The sequence below is a fragment of the Momordica charantia genome (assembly GCF_013281855.1).
Source record: "Momordica charantia cultivar OHB3-1 chromosome 4 unlocalized genomic scaffold, Mcharantia_2.0 BLBB01000004.1, whole genome shotgun sequence".
Classification (NCBI taxonomy): Eukaryota; Viridiplantae; Streptophyta; class Magnoliopsida; order Cucurbitales; family Cucurbitaceae; genus Momordica; species Momordica charantia.
Window position 1 is genome coordinate 1321862 of NW_028275162.1, and position 25127 is coordinate 1346988.

The window sequence follows — 25127 nt, forward strand, 5'->3', positions numbered from 1 at the left end:
ATCAATAAAAAAAATATTTTTTCAATTAGGAACACAATCTGTTGACGTGACTTTATCATGGGTTATAATAATAATGACGTATTTTACTTGGATTTGCTTTTGGATAAGGACAAGTTCATTAATGGGGGATAAAATGGCACATGGGCTACGAAATTCTCAAATTCATTCGTGGCAGCACATGGGCTTAATATGGCCACCCACAGACCCTTGTTATTAAAATGATAGAACATATCCAATCCAAAAAATTTGGCTTTGAAGTCGCAACAGGAACTGATCAGAAAGTTTAGAACATATATATATATATATGATTGTGGATATCCAAGTGAAAACGAAAATGAAGATCCCTCAGCCATTTAAGATTTATGATTTACATTAACACGTTACCAAAGGAGAGTATCCTTGAAAAATAAGCTTTTATTGTAGACCAAAGAGACATAGAATATATACTGAATTGGATGAAAGGGAGAGAGCAACACCTTGGAAGGAATTCAGGACTTGGAGCTCGTGGAAGATGTGTTGCTTTTGGCCCGAGATGATGAAGTTGATGTGCTGGTTTTGGAATTTTTGCCTGAAGATGAAGACGATGACGATTCAGTGAAGAAGACGAGATGCTCGTGACTGTCGATAAACGCGTGTAAAGATCTCGGCATTGGTGGTTTGTTCACTTCCAAAACGCCTTCAAGGATTTGGACAACATTACTCATTGATGGTCTTTGAGCTTCTTCATCTTGGATGCACCAACAGGCTACTCTGCACACTTTTGTCAGCTCTTGTACATCAGCATTTCCCTCTAGTTTTGTGTCCAACAGGCTGAGGATGTCACCTTCTTCACATATAGTGTTTGCAACCGAACTTGGGAAAAATTTGATCGTCCCGTCTTCAGATTGCTCCGAGTTTCTCCTTCCCGATACGATCTCGAAAAGCATCATTCCATAGCTGAAAACATCTGCTTTAGCTGTTATTGCCACTCCAGAGATCCATTCAGGCGCCAGATACCCTCTTGTACCTCTCATGGTTGTCAGGACTCTACTGAACTCGCGTCCGAACAGCTTGGCCAGGCCGAAATCAGCCACTTTGGGGACAAATTGAGAGTCCAAAAGTATGTTTTCAGGCTTGATATCACAATGTACAATGCATTCTCGGCACTTCTCGTGCAGATAAGCCAACCCTCTTGCCGTCCCAAGAGCAATTTGGTATCTTGTTTTCCAGTCCAAAACATTAGGATTCTTTTCTTGGAAAATATGAGAATCTAAAGAACCGTTTGGCATGTGATCATACACCAACAATTTTCTTTGGCCTTCTGAGCAAAATCCACGAAGCCGAATCAGGTTAACGTGTTGTATCGTCCCGATTGTGCTGACTTCTGTCCTGAATTGCTTCTCTCCTTGGCTAACACTCTCCAGCTTCTTCACTGCCACGGTGGTCGAATCAGCCAGAGTCCCTTTGAAGACAGAACCAAAACCTCCTCCCCCAAGTTTATGTGAAAAATTCTTTGTTGCATTTTGCAAATCTCTGTACTCAAAAGCCACCAATGAACCCTCCACTGCTTTTCCTCTTCCAACACTTCTCCTCTTTCTCAGAAGAAGAAGAACCAAAACCAGCACAATTGCTAAACCAGCAGCTGAGCCTACAATAACACCAACGATCATTCCTGTATTCTTCTTGCTACTCGAGAACTCAGAAGCTGCCAGCCTGAGATACAGAGATTTGGCACCCGAATCGCTTTGTGACAGTTGCTTCATATGCAAGAGATCTCCATTCCAAATTTCACACTGACCATTCTCATAAGAATAAGCATTACACGAGCAGTTGCTTAAGCATGTTGATACACATTCGCCCTCACTTCCAACTTCCACGGACTGTGGAAGATCAGGCAGCTCCATATAAGGCATCAGTAAGAACCTGTCCTCATCACCATTGGCAACCGAATTCTCGCACCTCAATTTAGTTTTTCTTCTACACCCACCAGAATATTCTTTCAAATCCCATTCAGGATTCGACTTCGGCTCGAACCCTTTCACACAACTACATATGGGTGAGGAATTCTCGGTGCAACTGCCAAATGCTCCACAGAGAGCATAAACTTCACACTGCTGCCTTGGTTGACCCCAGAACAAATTCCACTGCTTCGAGCTCTCCAGCCATGTGAATTGCTTTGCCTGCCCCGTCACATCCATTACGAACCGGGAGATGACAGAAGAGTTGTACATGGAATAGGTGAAATAGCTTTCGTTCGAATTCGAAACAAAGCTGAAATTATAGATATAATTGAGCCTCATCTCAGGAACCAAGCTGAACATGTTGTCTTTCCAAGGTCCACTGGACCAGTACTGTCTAGTTTTGTTCCACATAATCAAATACGCATTACTTCCATTAGGATCCAGTTCAAGAGAGAAGAGCCCTGTTCCAGGATCCTCCGGGTTCTTCCAGGCAGTCAAGTATTGGGTCTCTTTAGTAATTACATTACGTCCAAGCTTACTCCCAGGAAGCCAAGTATCGGTTGGAAAATCAAAACTTTGCCACAAAGGTTTTGACGAATTAGACCCATCTTTCAACACAAAATTCCCATCGTCCTGAATGGTAGCTCGCAAAGATCCCAACGGCGTGGAACTCAGATTGGTGGACCAAACGGAGATTCCAGACTCGTTCAAGAGAACCAAATTACCATCTAAGAATTTTAAAGCAGAAGAAAATCTATCGGAGATTGGTGCGTCTCTGTTTGCAACCCATACAGCAGTCTGGACAGAGACTTTGTTATACAAGATGCCTATGTAATATTTGGGAGAACTAGCTTTATTACCTGGTGTGAAGAAACCAAGTTTGAACACGCCTTTTGAAGAAACGATAGTGTTGGCTCCACTGATGGACTGGTTTACAGAGATGGAATCGGCTGCCGTGGATGGTTGAGGAACCAGCGACAAGATAAGGAACAAAACATAAAGCATCAGCCCCGCACCGTCTCTAATTTCCATGGCTGCAGAGAATTTTGCAGACAAGGGAAACCAGAGAGAGAGATGGAGCAGCGGAGGATTAATCAAATGAGTATGGCGTCAAGCTGTCCACCCGCGTTTAATCTGACGAAAAGTCAAAGTTCCCACAGTGACCTCAAATTGGTTAACTGGGACTTGTTCAAAGTTCAAATTTCCCAATCGGTTCAACACCGGCATAGAACCAAGAGGATGAAAATTCCCACAAGAACAGGAGAGCCATCAAGCTTCAAACTTCATGCATGGCGTGATGCAGCTTCTTTCACCCGAGGTCCCAAAAGAGACCAGAAACAAGAACAAGAACTATTTTTCCTCCTGTTTTCCTGTGGGCAATAAATTCAGCAACCTTCCCGTCAACAAAATATCTGTATCACACATTGGGGGTTCACCAAACAGATTTATTTTGCGGACCCCATTAACAAGTTATATTTAATGAGTTGGTATTAGTGTGTGATGGAAATGTGCACAAGCTTGTTCAATCAGTGATAAAAGATCTTATGTTCTTGATTTGAGGATTTTCTAGAAAATTAAAGTGGCTTTTGAAAGTAAGCAGTAAAAATCCGGACTCTCACGGATATAAAAATATAAAAGTAATAATTCATTTTGAAAAGAAGTTTAATTGAATACATCAGTATTGACAGGATTCTTTTTTTTTTTAAATAAAAATTATATAACAAAAATAATAACCGTTTTTAAGCCATTCCCAAGTGATTTTTTTAAATGTAAGAAAATAAAAAGCAATTTCCTAAAAAAATAAAATATAATAACAACATATAAATTCTTAAATAAAAAGGAACGATTGGATGTATATTTTTTAGCACATGTTCAGCCACGTTCCAACAAGAAATAGTTTTACTAATAGAACTAGATTCTAAATTAGATGAACTAAAGAACAGAAAAACTAAAAAAACGTATTTAAACTTTTATCAAACTTAGTTTTTCTACCTTTAAAACATCTATTTTGGTCGTTGTAGTTGTAGTTGACTTTTTTCGATTATACATTTCAATTACTAAATTTCTTAAAATGTAATCATAAACCCAATATTAAAAGTCAAAGTAATTAAAGACTCGTTTTTATACTAAAAAAGAAAATAATTGAAATGCAAAAAGAAGAAAAAGATGTACACTTAAATCTGATTTCCGAATGGCAACGGAAATCGTCTGTTTTGGTTTTGGGTTCAATTATTCAATACAGACGTTAAATTAAATAATTTCATTTTGACTAGCAAACAGACATTTTTTTTAATTCAATTACTCAATATTAAAAAATACCTCTAATTTAATCGGAAGGAGACCCGACTTGGAAGAATCAGTCAAGAATGCGACTGCACACGACGACTTGTCGTCTCAGTCTCATAACAATCAAAAAACCTAGTAGAACGTTCCCCTTTGGCTTTTGGCTTTTGGCTTTTGGCTTTTGGTTCTTGGTTCTTGGTTTGCCCACGTATATGTGACGCCATTTTCTCGCCAACTTGCATCATTGCGAGAATTTCCTTTCCAGAATCCTTCATACAAATCAATTGCTCAGTCAACAACACTAAATCAAACACCGTAAACATTATTGGTTCATCCATAATGGCTCACATGATTTCATTTGAGAAATAAAATGCCCACTAAAACAGAGATAAGTATTTTCTCGCACACAAAAATGGATAATGAAGATTTCTTCAACTAAATTATAAATGATACTAACCTATGCAATTTCTACTGGAGGGAAAGGATCGGAGCACCCATCCAAATTGTGGATGAGAGAGAACAGAAGAACTAAGATTGAAAATTTGGGCAATCTCGTCGAATTTCGGCCTCCTTCCTTCCCGTATTCGAACCCTAGATCGGTGGTTCGTCGGCGTCGGTCTCCGTCGTGAATCTCTTTCATTAGCCATTCGATCGCTGGACGGACCACTTCCGCCTCCAAGTGCTCCTCTGTATCGACTAAATCACTGTAACAGTCCGTCAGTGGAAGTGGAACCGACATTTGTGAGAGGATGACTTGGCCTTATTTTGGGAGCAGAATAATAAAGCTTGAATCATAAGCGAGAGCAAATTTCAGTGAAAAAGAAATAACAACAGACAGCAGCCATTGCCATGTTCTTCGGACCTTCAATCAGGGACGGCCATTTGTGATAGATGGAGGATGCCGGAGGGTTGTACAGAAACATGGCAATAACTTATGGGCCGATTGCCTTGGACGGCCCAATCCAATTTAAATTGGGGTTTCATCGTGAATGTCTTTTGTACTCGAGTCAAAATAATAATAATAGTAATAATAATAATTAATTTTTTTCACTATTCCATTGATTTTTCCTTAGTAGATTTCTTTTTTTTAGTCGTTTATTTAGGCGCTCAAAGTTTGAAACTACGTCATTACTAATGACTTCTAAATCAATCTGCACAATTCATTTAGTTAAAGCATTATAAGTTTCAGAGAGTGAACAGTGGGTAAAACTATGTCATTACCGGTGACTTTTATTATCAACACTAACCTTTGATATCTACTTTAATTTCCAGATTAATCAGAAAAGTGGAAGGAGAATAAACTGAGGGCTTTATAGTGGTTCTAACTTAAAACCTACAATTTTTTTTTCTTTTTCTTTTTTTTTTTGAGAAAAAGCTTAAAACCTACATTGAATGTTAAAAAGAGAACTTAAAAAGAGACTTTCTTGGAGACAATTTTAAAAAGAGAAATTATTCTTTGCGAACATGCTATACCGCTGTCCATTCCTTTCTATACGAAAGTTTGTTTAGTTATTTTACAAAGAATTTACATAAATGCCCATTACTTTTTTAGAATGTTTCAACAGCTGTATGTCATAAAATCAATTGACATAGTTGACTCAGTTAAAGCATTATAAACATCTCTTTAAAAAGTCAGGTGAAATTCTGGCTAAAAATATATACACATATGACTTCAAACTTTGAAATTTGGAAAATAGTATAAGAGTAAGGGAGAGCAGAGCACTCTCCCTTTTCTAGCTCATTAGAAAATTAACAATAGAAGCTGAACTTCACAGTAAAACTTGAAATTTCAATCAAGCTATTCAGAAGAGCAAGAGAAGCCATACCCTTCTGACCAACACAAAGCGAGTTCTCCATCCAAATCAATCAGGACAATCACCTTCCACAAGATGTGCACCGCGCTGGACTCGTCTCAAAGCGCTCACTCTACCCAAACGAACGCTCAGAATGCCAACATTTGAACCGTTCATTACTTGTCTTTTGTCAGCCTTAACAAAATTGACGTCAACACCTCTTTCACTTCTCTCTGTTCTTTTTTGCTTGCGATGGAACCTTTTTACTGGTTGCTTTGCTCCACAGAGGCGGCCGAAGTAGTAAAGGGGCTCGATGTAACAACATGAAGAAGACACAATGCCTTTGATGTTTGTTGGGCGGACAAGCTTTATGAACTCCTGTATCTCTGAGAAGCAAGCATGGTCCGAGTATGGAACTGTAAATATGTACTTGTGAAACCTGTTGACGGATTCTAGTTTTCCATTTGCATTAGACTTGCTTCTGCTGTAACGAGCGGTCAGGAGAGAACCAGAAATAATATCATCTCCTCCTTCATGGGATCTCACCACCCAAGGAAGACCTGATGGCATGATTCCGACGGTTGGGCGCATCTGGTTTAATCCCTCAAGAGTTTCTATGCTGAAGCTGTAGCGAGGAACAGCTCGAACTCTAGTAAGATTTGTCTTCGTAGTGAATCTGTCGTTGAAACCCAGAAGATGCATCGTCAGCAAGCGTTCTGGCCACACCCAAATCTTCAAAAGAGAATAAAATAGAGGGAAAAACAGTAAGACAGCAGTCTGACAAAGCAAAATTCATAGGATTTTAATATTCGAGCAACTGGGAGTTAGGTAAATTTAATTGTGAAAATCATCATAAATGGAGAGGAAACAACGATGACACAGGACCTCCCGTTATTATATCATGTTAAGAATGAATAAATCGTCACTCAACCCTCAAGCTTAAGCTTAAGCTGATGGATTGGGTAAATTTAATTCATATATTGAATATCTAACCTCATCAACTTCCCTACTACATTCTATACCTACTCACCTAACTTTTGAAAATCGAGATAGGACCAATTCTACAAAGAGGCTATTTTAGATCTCGGATCCCTCATAAACAATATTGCATCGAGAAGAGGCAGTATTGTTTGCACCAAACTAATGAATCTCTCCATACTGAATCAGTCTACATATATGTGTGTTTAAATGACTCTGAATGTGCAATTTGGTTAACCTGAACGATTATGAAGACCAAGCTAAATGTCTTTGCTCCATGTTTTCTAAATCACTTCAGTCCATTCGGTATGGTTCCATTCCAAATAAAGTCAATACGGCTTCCAATATCCATCAATGAGCTGCATAATCATATCTTCACTAAGAACAAACCTTTATTTTAAGCATTCGAGAAATGTGAAGCAAAAGATCTTCCTTCCCCAGAGAGTCAATGCCGATGATGATATCATGTTCTGGATGGGAAGCGATGATATCAACAATCTGTAACAATTAATCAAGAAGCAAAAACTTTAGCAAAGGAAAACATTTTAAACATCTCTAAGAAAATCGATGTGATACTGGTAGTATCGGCCTCATTGGTTGAATGAGTTAAGAAACTCCAATCATGAACAGAAACCCATTCCCGAATGTTTTCCCACAGTGCATACTATCAGATCAGAAATGCTTCTTTTTCTCTCCCCAGGACAATCCATGTCAACATCAAATAGCATTTGATTCTCATGGATGAGTTGAATCAGACCAACAGAACCTTAACTAACCTCTGTTTAGTTTATTCTTAACACCTTGTGAAGTCACATAACCACAAGTGTAAAAGAAATAATCAAGAAGAAATTACACCAGGTCCCGGAGGAAATCTTCACCTGCTGTGCAGCAATTTCTCGAGAAGGAAAGGCATGAGAAGGATTACAGTAGGTGTTATCCAAGTAAAGAATATCGACAGTGTTCTCCCCGAGTGCATTGAGAAGTGTGATCCTTCCTTTATTCGCCCTCTCACTGCTCATTTCCCACCGAAAATCGCCTGTGTAAAGCAAACAACCAAATTCTCCACGAAACAACAGCATAACCGCACCTGTTGATGGCAAAAACGAACAGCACGGCAAGAAATCGATCAACTAACGCACTCTACCTACTGACCAGAATATAAACATAATCCAAATGCCAAATACAACTATTCTTCCTACCAAAACAACTCCTGAAAAAATCGCCTATATAAAAAATTAGATAAAGAATCCACTCTTTCAGAACTTAAAACAAACAATTGCCGTGCAATTTATCAAACTGAGGTAAAAAAGCTTTTTATTACCGGGGCAATGGTGAGCGTCGATTGCCATGACCTTGATAACTTTCCGAGATCCAGATGAAGGTGAAACCAGGGAGATTGAGTGCCAGAAGCCGATATCAAGGACGCGGATCAAGGAGAGGTTGAAATTGGGGAATTTGAAGGGGAAGAGTTTGGCAGTGAGGCGGGAGCAGAAGAGTGGGCCCTTGGACCATTTCGAAGACAAGCCCTTGGTGTGATCCGAGTGAAGGTGAGTCAGAAAGTAGACCTGGCTGCCGTCCGACCACCGATCCACCGAAATCAGGCCATTCTCCATCCGCCGCCGGCGCCGTGGGATTTGCAGAGGCCAGAGTCTGATTCGAAGTTCCAAAAGGGTACGCCGGCTCTTGGCGGGGTGAATATTTTCATTCCCATTTATAATTCGTTTAAATTCTAGGCGGTTAGAAGAATCACCATAAATTTTGCAAAACGGCGTCGTTTCCACTTGATCTGAAAGATCCGCGAGGTTCACTGTGTGGGCTCAAAAGCCCAGTCCAATATCAACGGTCGGTTAATAATTGGGCCTTTAAGAAAGAAAGTAGGCCCGGTCCATTTCAACGATTTATAGGAAATATCGCATTTGCCCCCCGTTTTTTAAACCTTTTTTAGTTTTTTGTTTGTTAAATTATAGGTTCGACCCTAAACATAGAACCATTTAAAAATGTTTATAAATTTTCAAACTTATGGCTATTTAGGGTTTATAGTTTAAAAAGCTTATGATAAACTTCTACAATTAATTTTACTAATTTACCATTATACCATAGAAGATGTCTTAGCCTACTCGAAATTAGCTTGCATAATATATCATTTTATTTTCAAATATATTAAATTAAACTCAAATCTAAAAACATTTAAAATAAAATAACTAAATAGTAAAATTTACAATATTGTATATATGTACTATACAAAAGAATATGATATTTTTGAGATTTTTGCTTCTTTTTGTGGTGTCCTATGTTAGAGGTAATACTTAATTGCTTGTATGCTTGTCTTTGCTTTTTCCACACATCAAGCAACCGTTTTTTTGGCGGTATTTGGTGTTTGGATGATTGTTTTGTCCTCTTTTTAAACTTTTCCCTCTTTGTCCCCTGCCTTCTGTCACTCTCAACTCTTCTTTTTTTCTTTTTTCTTTTTTCACATTTTCTTCTTCTTTTTAAGTTTTCTAGAGGATGCTTTGCTGCCACCGAATTTTGTCACTTTTTATACTTTAATTTTTTCTTAATTTGTTTTATCTTTATAATTTCAGTCGTTTTCAATTCATAAATGGTACATATCTCTACACATCAAAGATCATTGTTTTTAATAGATGATATTTAAAGTATAGATAAAGGAGTTTGAGATTATTATTTAAATTCATGAACTTTATTATTTAAGGTATAAGCATCGAACTATATTTGACAAATACAACATAAATATTTGATTTTTTTTTCTAACTATTTCTAACAAATAAAAATAATATAAAAAATATGCGTGTTCATAAATTCCAATTTTACTCTATTATTAATCACATATACACCACATACAAGGAATATCTTTCAAATAATGAAAATTTAAAACATCAAACTATTTTTAATTCAAACAAGAGGTGATAATTTAAGTATGTTTACTTCTAAAGCATAACATTATACTATTATATAATATTTGTGAAAGTGGTCAATTTTTTTTTTAGTTCGACGATTGTGAAGGTATGGAGAGCAAATAATCGATCATTGAGATGGTAGCTACTTAAACTATAATCAATTTGACAAAGTAGTCAAACACTCTAATAATGACACGATGGGAACATTTGAGAAAAATTAAAGGTGGTTGTTTGTTGTTTGTTCTACAATAAAAGATGTCATTATCCTGGATCAAGTGAGACTTTTAAGTTTAGACTTAGATGGCCTTACTATACGCTGCCCCTTGATTGATTGAGCGCAAATATTTCAAGTCTCAATCAATTTGGGGAATTTTCAATAACTTATTAGCTTCCAAATATTTACCAAAAATTTACATGTTCATATTTCAACTCTATACATAATGGTATATTGAAAATGCGTGAATCATTGATCCATACATAATCTTAACCCAATCCCAATATATTCAAGGGCTCAATTGTAGCAATTAGTTTTCTTTTAGTTAAAATATTAGTTTGGTTCGTGTATTTTCAATATTGGTTCACTTTTAATCTATATACTTTGAAAATGTTTATTTTGATCTCTATATTTTTAACTTTGGTTCATTTCAGTCTCTATATTTTGCAAATGCTAATTTTGGTCCTTGTACTTTAAGAAGTGAAAATTTTAGTCCCTTAACTTTACACCCAACAGAAACTCTTTAATATAAAATAATGTTTATATTTTAAGAAATATATTAATTATAGTGTTGTGTTGAAATTGTGATAGAAAAAATGAGATTAAGAGTAAAATTAAGAGACTAAAATAGTCACTTTTTGGACCAAAATGAAGATTTTGAAAATACAGAGACTAAAATGAACCAAAATTAAGTACATGAACTAAAACGAACATTTTTTAAAGTAAGAGACCAAAATGAATCAAAATTGAATTAACATTTTCTTTTTAACTACAATAATTTCTATCTATGTGTTTATGGAAAGAGATGGTTTGACTCACAATATGTTAAATCATTGAAAACATGTTAAGTAATAATGATCAAATTTCTAGGTTCTTTCTGCAATTGATACAAAAATGTGAACATGCAATTTAAGGTGTGATTGTCCTTTCTATAAATGGAGTTTTCTAGCTTTAAATTGATGTTTAATTTACTCATTCATTTTGAAGTATGTATGTTCTCTTTCTTTCTTGGTATTTTTTCGTTCTCACCAAATAAAATATTGAAAATGCACTTTGAGTCACCATGTTATTTATGTATTTAAATAAAGAATATAATATATATATACACGCTACTTAATTTTTACATTATCTTACCAAGAACCAACTTTAATTATATATCGAGGAAATTTAAGATATTTATACATTTTCAGTAGAAAATATTTCTTTTTTCAATAGAATATAAGAGGTAAGAAATAATACGAAGAAAATATGTTAAAGTAGTTTCGATTAAAATTATATTTTGGTCAAATAACTTTTCGTGTAGCTCACAAACTAGCACAAATAGTAGTGGTTAGTTCTTCGGGATCGCATTTAGCCTCCTTTTTAATTGTTTTTTATTGTTCTGTTCCTCTCTTGGTTTGTTTCTCATTATATATGATTAAATTATTTTCTAACTTTTAACTATTATATAAATTTTAAGTGCATGGGGTTCTTATCTTTAACATTTCAATTTTACCTTTAGAAGGTAAGTCAATTTTAACTCTACCTTTCAATTTAATCAAATTAAACCGTGTACTTAAATAAGCAATGCATTAATCGCAGCACTTGAATAAATGATGCAATTAATACTCTCAATTAATTATATTTTCTATTTTCTCTAGAGATTTGTGACTAAATATATTAGCATTCTTATGGTTAGAAGAGTTTCTTCTTATTTAAGGATATTGGTTTTTCTAGTTGTGTTAGATTTCTTATAATTTAATATTGAGAGAGTATTAATTACAATATTTATTAAAATGGATAAAATTGAAAGCTTAAATTAAAGTTGACTCACCTGTAAAAATTTTAACTTTTACATGCCAAATTGTTCTTTAAAATATTAATTTCCCTGGGGAAAAAAAACATTTACCATGGGAGTCTTTATTAAGTAAATCTATAAATACCTTCTACACCATAAAAACAGGTCATAAGTGCTGGCAAGGAAAAGAAACGAAAAGAAAACAGAAAAAAGAACGAAAGGAAAAGGAAAGAAAGTCGTTTCCGTGTTCGCGCGGTGACTAATGCGACTGATAAATGATAATGATAAAGATTAAGGAAGAAGATTAAATTAATGAATTGCCGATGCCGTTAGGGTTTGGTCGTAGAACAAATCGTCGGTCTATTCTCCAACGCCTTTTTAACCATTTCTAGTTTGCGATTTTCCGTCTTCCTCATGTTTCCATTAATCGATCCTCCATTTTCATTCTGAGTTCTTGTTCTTTCTTTATCTTTCTCTGGACCAGTCTTTCCCTCTTCTTGCGTATCGAATCTTTTCTTCGTCTTCTGTTTCCGATCGCATTCCAACACCGTGATTCTCTACAGAATGGATCTTCAACCTACGCGATCGGACTCGGATTCTACTGTGGATCCTAATGCCGCCGGTCAAATCCAACCGCCGTCGCCGAGCATCCTTCTGTCGCCACGCCATTCATCGGACTCCCAACGGAGAATTGCAATCGCTGTTGACTTGAGCGACGAGAGCGCGTACGCCGTCCGTTGGGCTGTACAGAACTATCTCCGACCCCGCGATTTGGTGTTTTTTCTTCATGTGCGACCCACCAGCGTTCTTTATGGAGCGGATTGGGGATCGCTTGACCTTCATCAAAGGAATAGCAGCAGCGATGGCGTTAGCGCGGAGGAATCGCAAAGAATGCTTGAGGACGATTTCGACAACTTCACGACGACCAAGGCCACTGACTTGGCCCAACCTTTAGTGGAGGCCAATATTCCTTTCAAGATTCACATAGTCAAAGACCACGACATGAAAGAAAGGCTGTGCTTGGAGGTCGAAAGGTTAGGGCTCAGCGCTGTTATCATGGGGAGCCGTGGCTTTGGCGCCTCCAAGCGAATCACTAAGGGCCGACTTGGGAGCGTTAGCGATTACTGCGTTCACCATTGTGTATGTCCGGTGGTGGTGGTGAGGTATCCGGATGACAAGGAAGGTTCTCGTGGTGGAGAGGATGATAGTGATGGAAGCACCGGCCGCTCGATGAAAAGTATCATTGGAGAGGATGTGGAACTTGATCCAGTGCCTGAAGACGAGCAGGAGTATCATGATGCCGACGACGAGCTCAAAGGTTCGAGTTCTTGACTTTATTTACCTAAATCTTGGGGCCGTGTGTCGTCTTTTTGCGTGTTAGTTTTTGGGTATTTACTCTGGCGCTCGTCCATTTCTTGGATTTTCTTTTCTTTCGATATTATGAGATTCTTGGCCTGAAATTGGATATGTCCACCCTTCTTAGTTCATCATTGGATTCTCCTCCACTTTTCTCAAGTGGGTTACCGTAATTGTCCACGATTCATTTATTAGATTTTTAGTAGTAGTGAGCAAAACGAAGAGCGTCAAGATTTAGAAAGTTGGTTTGCTTGTGTGATATATCGCTGTCTGTACGATTGCCACTATCTAGGCGAGTTTGTTCATTGTTGTGGACTGCGATGGACTAAGTTGCTTGGAACATCTTTTAGAGAACTGTTCGGATTCTAGTTTTTCATAAAAATTTAGACTTCCGTTTTTGGTAATTGTTTTAGAGCCTTCTCGATTTTGAGGTATATCAATTTGGCCTTCGTCTTACTCTATTTAAAATTCAGATGTAAATATGGTCATCTAGACAACACTGTTCATATATTGTCTTTGCTATTCAGCAGATGGTTGAACGAGACGAACGATGCTGAGGCCAGTAGACTTCCCGTGTAAGTTAATTTCTAACTGCACTCAGCTCAACGATTCATTAGTAACTCTGTTTTCATTCCTTATTTTGGTATGCTGACAACGCTCTGCGTTTGATTGAATCTAGATTCTGGAGTGGCCTATACTTATTCACAATTTTTAATGCCATAAACTCTGACTTTTTAGCAATAGCCACCAGAAGTGCTCACATGCTTGAGCTTTTAATGCAGAAGTTGATTGCACGTGGCAAACGTAGAGAAGACTGCTGAGTGAAATGAATTGACTTTGAAGAAGTTTCGTGTTTGTACATGGTGAAAATATTCATACCCTGTGTTGGAAATACAAAAAAAATTGCATGTTCAGACTTTGAATTGTACCTATGTGTTCTCCTTTCACACTAATAAATAGTTCATAAATGTTCGTCCATCTCTTGTTCTTTCTATAACTTCTACTTCTAAGTTTAGAGCAATCCTCTGAAGCCAAGTTATGCGATTTTAGTGATGCAGATAGGAGATGAATATGATATTCTGAATGCTCAAATGAACTAAATCACCTCGAATCGGTGGACTTGAGATTATTCGACATGAAACAACACAGTTCAAAAGACACTAATGTGCTTAACAAAATCAATGATAGCCTAGCCCCATAGATTGCTAGCACTCATAGCTCAACTCATTCAACAAGTACATTGTGCTTGGTATTAACTCAAAAATCTGCCAGTGTTCCCTCGCTTCGACTCCGCCGCATATGGGAGTTTGATCTAATAAACTCGATCTGTCTGCTGCTAATGTCCTGATGGTGGTGCCGATTACTACTGTTTGATTTACTTCCAGTTCCAGTAGGGGGCAGGGCAGAGGCATGTCCTTGCCGAAGCTTGGATCGTCTTGGCGAGGCCAACCCGTGACTTCTGTGACTCTGAGCAATCTTCCTCACGCCCTTGTGATCTATTCTGGTTCCATGCTCGAATTGATGGCTACTTATTCCTAGCCGTACTGACCTATCAGCACCGTCCTTCAGGATACTGCCTTTCGTGGCTTGTCGGTTGTAGTAAGCCAGATGTGGGAGAAGGCCCTGCATCTGTTTCTTCAGCTGGTCATCTCCAACATTCTTCTGTGCTGGGTTTCCTTCCAGGCTGATGGCTTGCAAAGAATTGTAATTGGCAGCAAGTTGGCCGAGACTCTTGGTCGTCGAGATCTTGTTAGAGCGCAGATCGAGTATGGTCAATTTTAAGAGCCGGTGAAGACCCTCTACTTCACTAATTTTATTTCCAGCTAAATACAACTCCTTCAACGATGAGCAAGAAGCCAGGCCTTTCACCAAGATATTAAAAGGAGATATCAGAGGGAAGATTTGCAAACCTTGTTCAGTCTTCAAACAAAACGAAGTTTTGAATTTGGGGAACATACCATGTCCAATTCGACATATCCGATTATAGCTCAAATCCAGCGCACGAAGTCGGGTCAGTTCCCGTAAGCCTTCAATAGTCGCGATATTGTTTCTAGACAAATTCAGGCTATGCAACCCCCGTGGTAGAGCACCAGCAGTAATCTTTCCTGCAAATATAACGGATTATAACCAGTATTATCAAAATGTTGCGTTTCACCAGCTGATCAACGTAATAATGAAAATGTCAAGAAAGAGATCAATTCTGAACAGTAGAGTTTAAGTCACGGATGCAAACCTATGGCATTTCCTGATAAATTGAGCACCTTTAAGCTTACAAATGCACTAAGAAATGGAACCACAGCCAACCCATGATTTGCCAACTGCGCAGTAGTGGCTGCTGCATTCATTGAAGAAATATATCTCTTTGCAGCTTCCATGCCCGCAGTCGCTTTGGAATCCATTCGTCCAGCACTGGAACCTGTTTCGATATGAGGTTCTCTTTCCACTTCATTAGCAGCAGATTCAAAGACTTCAGTTGTTTCATCCGGGCTACAAATTTGAAGATCGCTAACCCACTCCTCAATTCGCTTAATCTTGAAATCATTGCTCTGCGGTTCATCAAACTGCTGAACCACAGTTCCTCCTTGTAGAGTTTCCCTTGGATTTACTTCATCTGCAACTGGTGTTCTCCAGTCTTCCACTATAGCAGGATAAGATTCATTACCATCATCTGACAAATTCTCAAAATAAATTTTCTCAGTCTCGAGCATACTATCTTCTCTTGATTGGCATCGATTTTCCTGCACTTCCATCTCATTAAGTGTCATCGCTCCATGCCCTGGATCTAAGAGTTGGAGAACTTCAGAAAGCATATCGTTACAGGGAGAACAACCACCAGAAACAGGTGATGAAGCATCAAAGTTGGGCATTGAACATGATTTTACAATCATTTGTGTGGTGTGAGGTGTATGATTCCCAGTATCACCAACACTCTCAATGCACAACGAAGAACCATCATTTCCACCACCTTCCATTTCTCTATATGCTAGGTCATCAGTAGAGAAGATTGCTTCTGATATAACAGGATCTGAACTTAGACGAAAAGACTCCGAGTCTATGGTGTCTTTAAACCGATCGGAAATGCTTATCCCTCGAGCCTTTCCAGAATCAGAAATTTCAAACCTACATTGGGAACTATCACAGGAAAATACCTGGTCTATGATGCCATCTTCAGTGTCCTTATCTGCAGCAACTGACCTATCCCCATATGGCATGCTTCCTAGAGACTGACTTTTCTTAAGGTCGCACGTCTGATTGACCAATATGCTATTCTCAATGATGGAAGCCATGTGATTTGGACTGTTAGTATCTTGTTTAGCAGTCCCTGTCTTTGCCAACAACTGATTAGGACTTGTAATCTGAGGCGCATCCTCTGAGACCTTACTTGGAGAAAGATCTTGGAGTGTCTTTGGCATTTCCTCGGTAGCAGACGGTTGACCCATTTTCTGTATATGACACGGACAGATGAAATCAATTATACACGACCTGTATTAATAGAAGCGATTTACGTCAATGCCGAGAAGAAAATCTTCCATTTACCTTTAGTTTGTGGTTATGGATGTGAGCATGGAAACAAAAAAATCTAACCATTGCGGAGAAGCAACTGAAAAACTACATCCACAGATAGCCTAGATTTGCATTATGCATAACATTAGCCATAACCTGACTCGCTCGTCTTATGACAAGCCTTAAACAAGAGTATAATCCTTACAAGACAATGAACAACAGGCAAATATATAGATAGTTCGACGGTTTTTAGCCAAGAATAACCTTAACCATAATCGAGCGACAAACCCTCTAAAACACGACACAATCTCCAAATGTGTGATGATCTTGACTTCCTCAGAACACCAAGAGAAATCACTCCATTATCCCACACCCATGTGTAGGTGCGAGAAGAATTTGAGGTGGTTGCAGCGGCCAGAGTGAAGAGAATTATTTTCCCACTACGAGAAGCTGAACCAATACATGTAGAAGAGACGCAGACCTGATAGATAACAAGAAAAAGAAAAAGAAAAAAAACATAAATACAGATTCATAAACGAACAACCATCCACACATAGAGGAATCTAAAGATGTTCATGGTCATGGCAAATGGTTCTGTTTCCATCCAAATCTGATCGAACAATTCTTGCGATAACATAAACATGATTTCAGCAACTTCTATCGATCAAATATTTGTAGAGGATCCGTTGGAACTCAGAGATTCAACTAAAATGAAGAGTTACGATCAAACAAAATCCAGAGGATACCAGAATCGCAGGCAATGCAAAATGACTAATTCTCCCGTGAAACGGGAAACCCAGAAAAGAACGGAGTTTCAATTACAAAAACAAATGGAGGAATCGAAGATCTAACCTTCTTCACTCAACATGATTAAGGAAAAACTTCAATCTCATGGAGAAGCCCTTCTCCTGTCTTTCTGGTGATGAATACGAAAGTAAAGGCAACCCGTGGGTTTATATTGTTGCCATTCAACGTCAGCCTGATAGTATTGATGGTAACCCTAGGCTTTAACACCATGATTTGAGAGCGAAAATCGACGGCCACAGATTTTCAAACATTTTTCTGGGAACTAATTCTGTTCGGATTAGAGAAAAGCAGATAAAAATTAAGGACAGAATTAGAGGGAATAAAACAATCGGTGAAGGAAAGAAGAGATGGGAATTGATTCCAGTCGGCAAATCAAAATGTATCACTAACCCACGTAATTAACTTTAATTATTCGCAAACCCCAACGAAAATTTAGTCCACAAATTCAAAAAGTGAAGAAGCAAAAAAAAAACGAAAAAAAGAGCCATTAGAAGATAATTTAGAACCACTTTTTGTTTCCTTCTCTCGTTAATTTGATATTAATTGATGAACTCCTTACCTTGTATTAGCCGCAAAGCTTGCCGCTCCACCATCGGCTTACAAGTTACACCCAATTCATTATTTTTACTTCTTAATTTTTTCTCTCACCATCTTTTTCCTCAAACATTAATTTTTTAAACTTGTGGCCGATAAAAATGCAGAATTTGTATGAATTTTTTTGTGGGGTCTGGAAGATAATATCAATTCAGGCTAACAATAGCCACTAGAGCTTCTTTTGCCATGCCCCAGCTGTAGATGACAGCATAATTTGAGATTTGGAGCATTCTTCTTCTTCATCTTCGTTGTGAAGAACAGAAAACTTAAAAGTAAAAATATCTAATTTTCTTAAAATTTCACAATTCCTCTAATTAAAAGTAACTTCGGGTATTATTCAAAATTTTAAAAGGTTAAAACCGCTGATTTTGTGTAATTTAGCTAAATAGAATGCTTTATTTCCTCATAATGTCGTCTTTGGGACGTCACAGGCTCCGCAAATCGACAAGTCGCAAAACTGTAGTGAATTCTTCTCTTCCAATCTTCAGTAAAGCGTCAAAATGGGGAATCAGAAACCGCAGGTCTTGATCTTTAATATGGGTTTTTTCAAACGTCTCTTGTTTTCAGTCCATAGTTTGCTTAACTTCCATTTCTAGTCTTCTTCAAATTTTCAAACATCTGTTGTTTCCTGCCTAGGGTTTGCCAATTTCAGATTTGACCTTTTTTTCGAATTGTACTGCTCGATGGTGTTTCAGGCTATAGAATCGCACCATCTGTAACATAAAAGACTGAAATCGACGAAAGTCTTCGGTGGGTCTCTTTTCCTTGAATTAAATAACCGAAAGAGGTAGATAGTTTTTCGTACATTAGAATCGCCCGCCCAAATAAAGATGAATAAAAGTTAGGGTTGATCAAATTATGTAGCCTATTGCCTTTAGTCTCTTTCTCTCATAAAGATATAGGAAAAAGGTGGAGTTATGGGTCCACTAATGGAAAGATGGACTTGACAAGAACAGTAAATCTTGACCTTGGCCGTCCATATTGCTTTCCAATAATTCAGCTTAGACAAATAAAAACACCCAATTTATACTTTCTGATTATCAATTTGCACTTGTAAATGGGGAAAAAAGTTGTGAACTAGTGTTGTTTAGAGCACGATTGTTTATTATCTTGGGTTTGAAATCTGAACCAAGAAATGAGTGTTTACTTGTGCAACTTTACTCTGAAAAATTGGCTCTCTTTGTAGGATATGTGTCATTTATTCCAGATGAGCTTCTATTCTAGACATATTTCATGGTGGTGATCTCTTTATACAATTATTCACATGTTTGGTATATTCAGACTATTATTATATTAGTAAAATTATGCACAGTGTTTATTGGTAAATGGCTTGATCATGCGGACCAGGGCTGGAAAGCGACATTTTTGTATTGTTGTTGAAACCAAAAAGGAAAATGTTCCTCGCCAGTCTGATCTTTTACATTACTTTTAAAATCACTTTTAATTTAAAAATCATAAGGATGAATCGAGGAAGATCAAAATAGAGGGGAGGGAACATGTTTGTTGCATAGCAGAAGCAGTGAAATGATGGTGGCCAGAAGAAGAAGTTACAGGAACTTGGTCGCCATCAGCTGGTCTGCAGAGGAGTTGATATCTTTTTTCCTTTTGTACTCATTTGTGTTTTTTATTTCTGTAGTTAATTGCATTCCTAAAGATACCTTAGAATTTAAGAGCTGCATAATTGATGAGAGAGGGGATACTCTTATTTCGGCAGGAGCAAGATTTGAACTCGGATTTTTTACACCGTATGGCAGCTCTAAAAGGGGAAGATATGTGGGAATATGGTACTACAAATCAAATCCAAGAACGGTCGTTTGGGTTGCCAATAGAGACAGGCCACTTTTGGGTTCAGATGGTGTCTTTACCATTGAAGATGATGGCAACCTCAAAGTATCCGATGGAAATTGGAATCTTTATTGGTCGACAAAAATTGGTCATCCAATAATCGGTTCCAGGACCCTGAAGCTAATGGATAATGGGAATCTGATTTTGAGCTATGAAGATCAAGAAGACTTCTCTGAGAAAATCCTCTGGCAGAGTTTTGATTACCCAACTGATACATTTCTTCCTGGCATGGTAATGGATGATAACTTAGTGCTGACTTCATGGAAGAGCTATGAGGACCCCGGTCAAGGGAACTTCACTTTTCAGCTAGACCAAGACGGTGGCCAATATGTCATTTGGAAGAGATCGGTTAAATATTGGAAAAGTGGTGTTTCAGGTAAGTTTATTACCACTGATAAGATGCCTGCTGCATTGTTATACCTGTTGTCAAATTTCTCATCGAAAGGTGTCTCCAACGTCTCCGTGCCACGTCTGACATCATCATTATACATTGATACAAGGCTAGTATTGAACAGCTCCGGCCAGCTTCAATATCTAAACTGGGATGATCACAGAGTCTGGTCTCAGATTTGGGTGGAGCCAAGAGATAGGTGCAGTGTGTATAATGTGTGCGGAAATTTTGCTAGCTGTAATAGTAAGGGCGGTGTGGCTTGCAAATGTCTCCCTGGTTTCGAGCCTGCCTCTCCAGAGAGTTGGAATATCGGAGATTATTCTGGTGGATGCAACAGAAAGTCACCAATGTGTGGTATCGACGATGAAAGCGACACGTTCTTGAGTCTAAAGATGATGAAATCTGGGAACCCAGACTTCCAGTTCAATGCAAAGGATGACTCTGATTGCAAGTTGGAGTGTCTTAACAACTGCCAGTGCCAGGCTTACTCGTATGTGGAAGCTAATATCACAAGGCACAGTGGGATTGATAATTCCGCTTGTTGGATTTGGTCTGGAGATCTCAACAATCTTGAGGATGAGTTTGATAATGGCCGTGACCTCAACGTCCGAGTAGCAGTTCGAGATCTAGGTATGTTTGTCTATTTTTATTTTCAAATAATTAATTTTCAGTTATGATTCTAAAGATCTGGAGTTTGCATTTCTGCAGAACTGACGGTCAGGAATTGTGAAACATGTGGCACAAATCTCATTCCTTACCCGCTTAGCACCGGACCTAACTGTGGCGACCCCATGTACTTGAGTTTTAACTGCAATGTGACTACTGGCCAGGTAACCTTTGCAGCACCAGGTGGAATGTATAAAGTTAAATTCATCAATTCAGAAGCACGAAAATTTGTCATTCAAACTAACGATGCTGGTGATTGTGGTGATAAGAATTGGATAATCAAAACCCTTCAGCTGAACCAGTCGTCTCCATTCCATGTTACCAACTGGTGCAACTTTAAGGAGACCAATCCAGAGAACTTTTCTCTGAAAACCAGCAACGAAGTTGAAATCGGTTGGGAGCCGCCATTGGAACCCACTTGTTCTTCATCTACCGACTGCAAAGACTGGCCTTATTCAACTTGCAACATGACTAAAGATGGAAATCAAAGATGCCTTTGTATAACAAACTTCCATTGGAATGGCTGGGGCTTGAACTGCAGTACAGGTAAGAACCATTGTATTTGATGTTTTTGGTTATCCCGGGAGCCAATAGCTACAAAAAAGTTTCTTACATCAGTTCCTTATTGCTGTAATGTAGATCACAACAAAGAGAAGGATGGAAGAGGAAAAATGACCTTCTCTGTGATTATCGTTGCGACAATCATATGTATAGTCTTTCTGATGATTCTCTCAAGTACTGTATTTTATATTTACTTCTCCAAGACTGGGCTCATTGAAAGACAAGGTAATTTTGAAGTTCTTCAATTTAGTGAAGCCAATTATATACTAATAATTTCATCCCTTTTCCTTTAAATCTAAATACAGTCTATCGTCTTTGGAATCAGAAAGCAGGGGAAACAGCCAAAAAGAATCAATGCTTCACTTGTATGACAATGAGAGACGTGTCAAAGACCTGATTGAATCAGGCCGATTTAAGGAAGATGACACAAATGGAATAGACATACCATTTTTTGATTTGGAAACAATTCTTATTGCCACAGAGAACTTCTCAAATGCAAATAAGCTTGGACAGGGAGGTTTCGGGCCAGTTTACAAGGTACAGATCCTTAAATAGAACTCATTGATGGTCATTTTAAGCTTTCCTGGTTTAAGAATAGCTGGAATCACTGCATTTTTAGGGCAAGTTTCCTAGTGGTCAGGAGATTGCTGTAAAGAGACTCTCAAGTGGTTCAGGACAAGGCTTTGAGGAGTTTAGGAATGAGGTTTTGTTGATCGCGAAACTTCAGCATCGAAATCTCGTAAGACTTTTGGGCTATTGTGTTGAAGGAGATGAAAAGATGTTGCTTTATGAATATATGCCAAACAAAAGCTTAGATGCGTTTATATTTGGTTCGTTATCATAATCTTCTCCAGTCCTTTCATTTTCCTTAACATTTATGTGCCACAAATGGACTTATTTTGACTGTTTGCCAGATCAAAAGCAGAGGATACTATTAGATTGGGACATGCGCTTCAACGTCATTTTAGGAATCGCTCGTGGCCTTCTTTATCTTCACCAGGATTCAAGGTTGAGAATCATTCATAGAGATTTGAAGACGAGCAACATTCTTCTAGATGAGGAGATGAATCCCAAAATATCGGATTTTGGCCTGGCCAGGATCTTTGGAGGGAAAGAAACTGCCACAAATACCAAAAGGGTGGTAGGGACTTAGTAAGTCTCATGCAATAAAAATCATCAAACCAGCTCCATAATATAATGTCACACAATTTCCTTGAATTTTCTGTTTGTTCTACAGTGGATACATGTCACCGGAGTACGCACTGGATGGCTTATTTTCAGTTAAATCTGACGTCTTTAGCTTCGGTGTAGTTGTGATTGAAATCATCAGTGGAAAAAGGAACACGGGATTCTATCACTCGGAGAAAGCTTTGAGTCTTCTAGGCTATGTAAGTTTGATACTTCTGTTTAACCTTCTGAAGTTTAAAACTTCTTGAACTCGTATCCCAGATTCATCAATTTGAGTTTCGGACTGATTTTTCTCAAATCTCAGGCATGGGATTTGTGGATAACAGGCAAAGGCTTGGACTTGATGGAGCAAACAGTGAGCGAGAACTGCAAAAGAGATGAATATTTGAAGTGTTTAAATGTGGGGCTGTTGTGTGTGCAGGAAGATCCATGGGATCGACCCACCATGTCGAATGTCGTCTTCATGCTCGGCAGTGAAACTGCGACTCTCCCATCTCCAAAACCACCAGCATTCATCGTGCGGAGGTGCCCCTCGAGCCGAGCTTCGTCCTCCACCAAACCAGAAACCTTCTCCCACAATGAGTTGACAGTCACCTTACAAGAAGGTAGATAGCAGAAAGAAAGGTCTTTCCATATGAATTATTATTGACGTAGAGCTTCACATTTCCTTATTCTCTATCTGATATTATTTAGAATGTACTCTCCAGTTTTAACTTGTCGAGATGATCGTTGAAGAGAATTACAAATGTTATGTATTGAATATTATTTATACGGAGAAACTTTTTTTTTTCTTTTAAATCTCTCATCAAGTCGAGTCGAAATAGATGCTACTAACCTGAGTATAGATCAACTGGTTAAGATATCTATTTCGAACCAGGAGATTGTAAGTTCGAGCCTTCAACCCCTACTTATTGTGCACAATAAAATATTAGAGGTTAAATATTATTATGTTATTTGCTCTTTAAAATATGAAAAAAAAAATCATTCAAACCCAACTCAATAACGTTATTACAATCAATCAGGTAAATTACAATGTGATATTTACAAAATTAATTTATTATATTGCTTGATTCCAAAGAGAGAAGATATAATGTGTAGTCCAAAAATTTTATCACCCCTACTAAATTAAAAATTCATCCAATATAATATATATATATATAATTTTTATATTGTCTAATAATTCCCTCCCTCGTAATTTTTGATAATAGATTTATAATTTATATATTTAAAAAGAAAAAAATTATAGATCCATTTTTTAGTACTAATAACACATGAACTCGTTGGATAGGGGCAAAATGAGTTACTAGATAAGGTATGGGAAAGTGAGAAACAATTTTGTAGGCTCTTCCTCTAAACTTTTAAGCACCAAAGAGAGTCTCGGAGCAGAGCAGAGGTCAATGTTGCATTTGCATAATCTGGTGAATTCCAATGGAACGGCACGTACGGCTTTTTCTGAACAGGATCTCATTCGGCTCCATTGCCATGGCCACCTTCACCCTCATCCTCCTCTTCCTCCAAACCCCAGAAACCTGCATCCCTCTGAATTCCCCCTCAAAACCCCATCTCAAATTCCCCAAATCCTCCTGCGATTCCTCCCCCCGCGAGCTCGTCTCCATCGCCAAGAAGAACAAGCGCCTCTGGTCCACCAATGACTGGCACAAGAAGCTCTCCTCCTTCGCCCAACTCTTCCGCCCGATTTGCGATCTAGGTCTTCTCCACAACCACACCAAAGTCATCTGCGTATCCGCCGGAGCCGGCCACGAGGTCATGGCGCTCTCGCAGATGGGAGTTGTTGATGTCACCGGCGTCGAATTGGTGGATTCGCCGCCCTTGGTCAGCCGCGCCGATCCGCATAATCTGCCGTTTTTTGATCATGCGTTTGATCTCGCGTTCAGTGCTCATTTGGCGGAGGCGCTGTTTCCGTCTCGATTCGTGGCGGAGATGGAGAGAGCTGTGAGGCCTAAAGGCGTCTGTGTCGTCGTCGTTGAGGAATGTGGAGATGAAGAGGTTGGGGAGATTGTGGGGTTGTTTACGAAATCGCGATTTCTAGATTCAGTCAATGTGACGTTAACTGGCTTGAAAATGACTCGGATTATAATGAAAAGAGTTTCTCGATAGACGATCATTCGATTTGTTCTTCTCTTTTCTTTTTTCCTTTCGCTTTTGATTCGTTTCTCTCTTTTTTCTTTTTTTTTTTTCTGGTTAGAATTTTCTTTCTTAGTTTGTATGAAATGAAACCCTAAAATGTACAGAAAATGCAGACGAGAATTTCCTCTCTGCTTTTATATGTTCTTCCTCCTGTTTCATTACAATCT

At 38.2% G+C, this 25127-nt stretch overlaps 6 protein-coding genes across 14 annotated transcripts; 3 read left to right on the forward strand and 3 right to left on the reverse strand.

Moving 5' to 3' along the window:
• Positions 1–271: 271 nt before the first annotated feature.
• On the reverse strand, positions 272–5113 carry LOC111007878 (S-locus lectin protein kinase family protein). The gene is made up of 3 exons (XM_022280411.2): positions 4681–5113; positions 4260–4492; positions 272–3310 (listed from the first exon to the last, which is right to left on the reverse strand). The coding sequence occupies exon 3, from the start codon at positions 2970–2972 to the stop codon at positions 489–491; it is 2484 nt and encodes an 827-aa protein (XP_022136103.1). The 5' UTR covers positions 2973–3310; positions 4260–4492; positions 4681–5113; the 3' UTR covers positions 272–488.
• Positions 5114–5846: 733 nt separating this feature from the next.
• Positions 5847–8695, reverse strand: LOC111007540 (uncharacterized). The gene is made up of 4 exons (XM_022279941.2): positions 8316–8695; positions 7873–8081; positions 7385–7492; positions 5847–6748 (listed from the first exon to the last, which is right to left on the reverse strand). Exons 1-4 carry the CDS (start codon positions 8605–8607, stop codon positions 6086–6088), a joined length of 1272 nt encoding a protein of 423 aa, XP_022135633.1. The 5' UTR covers positions 8608–8695; the 3' UTR covers positions 5847–6085.
• Positions 8696–12031: 3336 nt separating this feature from the next.
• Positions 12032–14234, forward strand: LOC111007518 (universal stress protein PHOS32). 4 transcript variants are annotated; one of them, XM_022279907.1, is made up of 3 exons: positions 12032–13218; positions 13784–13831; positions 14042–14234. In XM_022279907.1, the coding sequence occupies exons 1-2, from the start codon at positions 12465–12467 to the stop codon at positions 13792–13794; spliced, it is 765 nt and encodes a 254-aa protein (XP_022135599.1). In that variant the 5' UTR covers positions 12032–12464; the 3' UTR covers positions 13795–13831; positions 14042–14234. The 4 variants fall into 4 exon arrangements, with proteins under 4 accessions (XP_022135599.1, XP_022135598.1, XP_022135601.1 ...); XM_022279906.2 differs by having other exon boundaries at positions 12033–13218; positions 14039–14234; XM_022279909.1 differs by having other exon boundaries at positions 12033–13218; positions 13787–13831.
• Positions 14235–14348: 114 nt separating this feature from the next.
• On the reverse strand, positions 14349–18274 carry LOC111007516 (Outer arm dynein light chain 1 protein). 4 transcript variants are annotated; one of them, XM_022279903.2, is made up of 6 exons: positions 18127–18274; positions 17613–17835; positions 16794–17241; positions 15490–16699; positions 15215–15361; positions 14349–15118 (listed from the first exon to the last, which is right to left on the reverse strand). In XM_022279903.2, exons 3-6 carry the CDS (start codon positions 16842–16844, stop codon positions 14514–14516), a joined length of 2013 nt encoding a protein of 670 aa, XP_022135595.1. In that variant the 5' UTR covers positions 16845–17241; positions 17613–17835; positions 18127–18274; the 3' UTR covers positions 14349–14513. The 4 variants fall into 4 exon arrangements, with proteins under 4 accessions (XP_022135595.1, XP_022135596.1, XP_022135597.1 ...); XM_022279904.2 differs by lacking the exon at positions 18127–18274 and having other exon boundaries at positions 17025–17241; positions 17613–18066; XM_022279905.2 differs by lacking the exon at positions 18127–18274 and having other exon boundaries at positions 15490–16739; positions 17025–17241; positions 17613–18065.
• A 469-nt stretch (positions 18275–18743) lies between these two features.
• LOC111007677 (G-type lectin S-receptor-like Serine/Threonine-kinase) lies at positions 18744–23610 on the forward strand. 3 transcript variants are annotated; one of them, XR_002601009.2, is made up of 8 exons: positions 18744–21027; positions 21106–21609; positions 21703–21849; positions 21950–22161; positions 22244–22454; positions 22539–22765; positions 22862–23012; positions 23234–23375. XR_002601009.2 is itself a non-coding variant. In XM_022280126.2 (8 exons), the coding sequence occupies exons 1-8, from the start codon at positions 19686–19688 to the stop codon at positions 23423–23425; spliced, it is 3114 nt and encodes a 1037-aa protein (XP_022135818.1). In that variant the 5' UTR covers positions 19374–19685; the 3' UTR covers positions 23426–23610. The 3 variants fall into 3 exon arrangements, 1 of the variants encoding a protein (XP_022135818.1); XR_015790274.1 differs by having other exon boundaries at positions 18746–21027; positions 23117–23258; XM_022280126.2 differs by having other exon boundaries at positions 19374–21027; positions 22539–22776; positions 23117–23610.
• Positions 23611–24044: 434 nt separating this feature from the next.
• On the forward strand, positions 24045–25124 carry LOC111007679 (S-adenosyl-L-methionine-dependent methyltransferases superfamily protein). The gene has a single exon (XM_022280128.2). It carries the CDS (start codon positions 24241–24243, stop codon positions 24928–24930), a length of 690 nt encoding a protein of 229 aa, XP_022135820.1. The 5' UTR covers positions 24045–24240; the 3' UTR covers positions 24931–25124.
• The last annotated feature ends 3 nt before the right edge of the window (positions 25125–25127 follow it).

Coding starts and splice junctions, on each gene's coding strand:
- LOC111007878 (XM_022280411.2), bottom strand. CDS start 2,972: ATGGAAATTAGAGACGGTGCGGGGCTGATGCTTTATGTTTTGTTCCTT.
- LOC111007679 (XM_022280128.2), top strand. CDS start 24,241: ATGGAACGGCACGTACGGCTTTTTCTGAACAGGATCTCATTCGGCTCC.
- LOC111007540 (XM_022279941.2), bottom strand. CDS start 8,607: ATGGAGAATGGCCTGATTTCGGTGGATCGGTGGTCGGACGGCAGCCAG. Junction 8,082..8,315: donor CGACGCTCACCATTGCCCCG/GTAATAAAAAGC, acceptor TGCCATCAACAG/GTGCGGTTATGCTGTTGTTT. Junction 7,493..7,872: donor GAGAAATTGCTGCACAGCAG/GTGAAGATTTCC, acceptor TAATTGTTACAG/ATTGTTGATATCATCGCTTC.
- LOC111007516 (XM_022279903.2), bottom strand. CDS start 16,844: ATGGTTAGATTTTTTTGTTTCCATGCTCACATCCATAACCACAAACTA. Junction 16,700..16,793: donor TCCATAACCACAAACTAAAG/GTAAATGGAAGA, acceptor TGTCATATACAG/AAAATGGGTCAACCGTCTGC. Junction 15,119..15,214: donor GATATGTCGAATTGGACATG/GTATGTTCCCCA, acceptor TCTTGGTGAAAG/GCCTGGCTTCTTGCTCATCG.
- LOC111007677 (XM_022280126.2), top strand. CDS start 19,686: ATGATGGTGGCCAGAAGAAGAAGTTACAGGAACTTGGTCGCCATCAGC. Junction 21,850..21,949: donor TGGGCTCATTGAAAGACAAG/GTAATTTTGAAG, acceptor CTTTGGAATCAG/AAAGCAGGGGAAACAGCCAA. Junction 22,455..22,538: donor CTTAGATGCGTTTATATTTG/GTTCGTTATCAT, acceptor ACTGTTTGCCAG/ATCAAAAGCAGAGGATACTA.
- LOC111007518 (XM_022279907.1), top strand. CDS start 12,465: ATGGATCTTCAACCTACGCGATCGGACTCGGATTCTACTGTGGATCCT.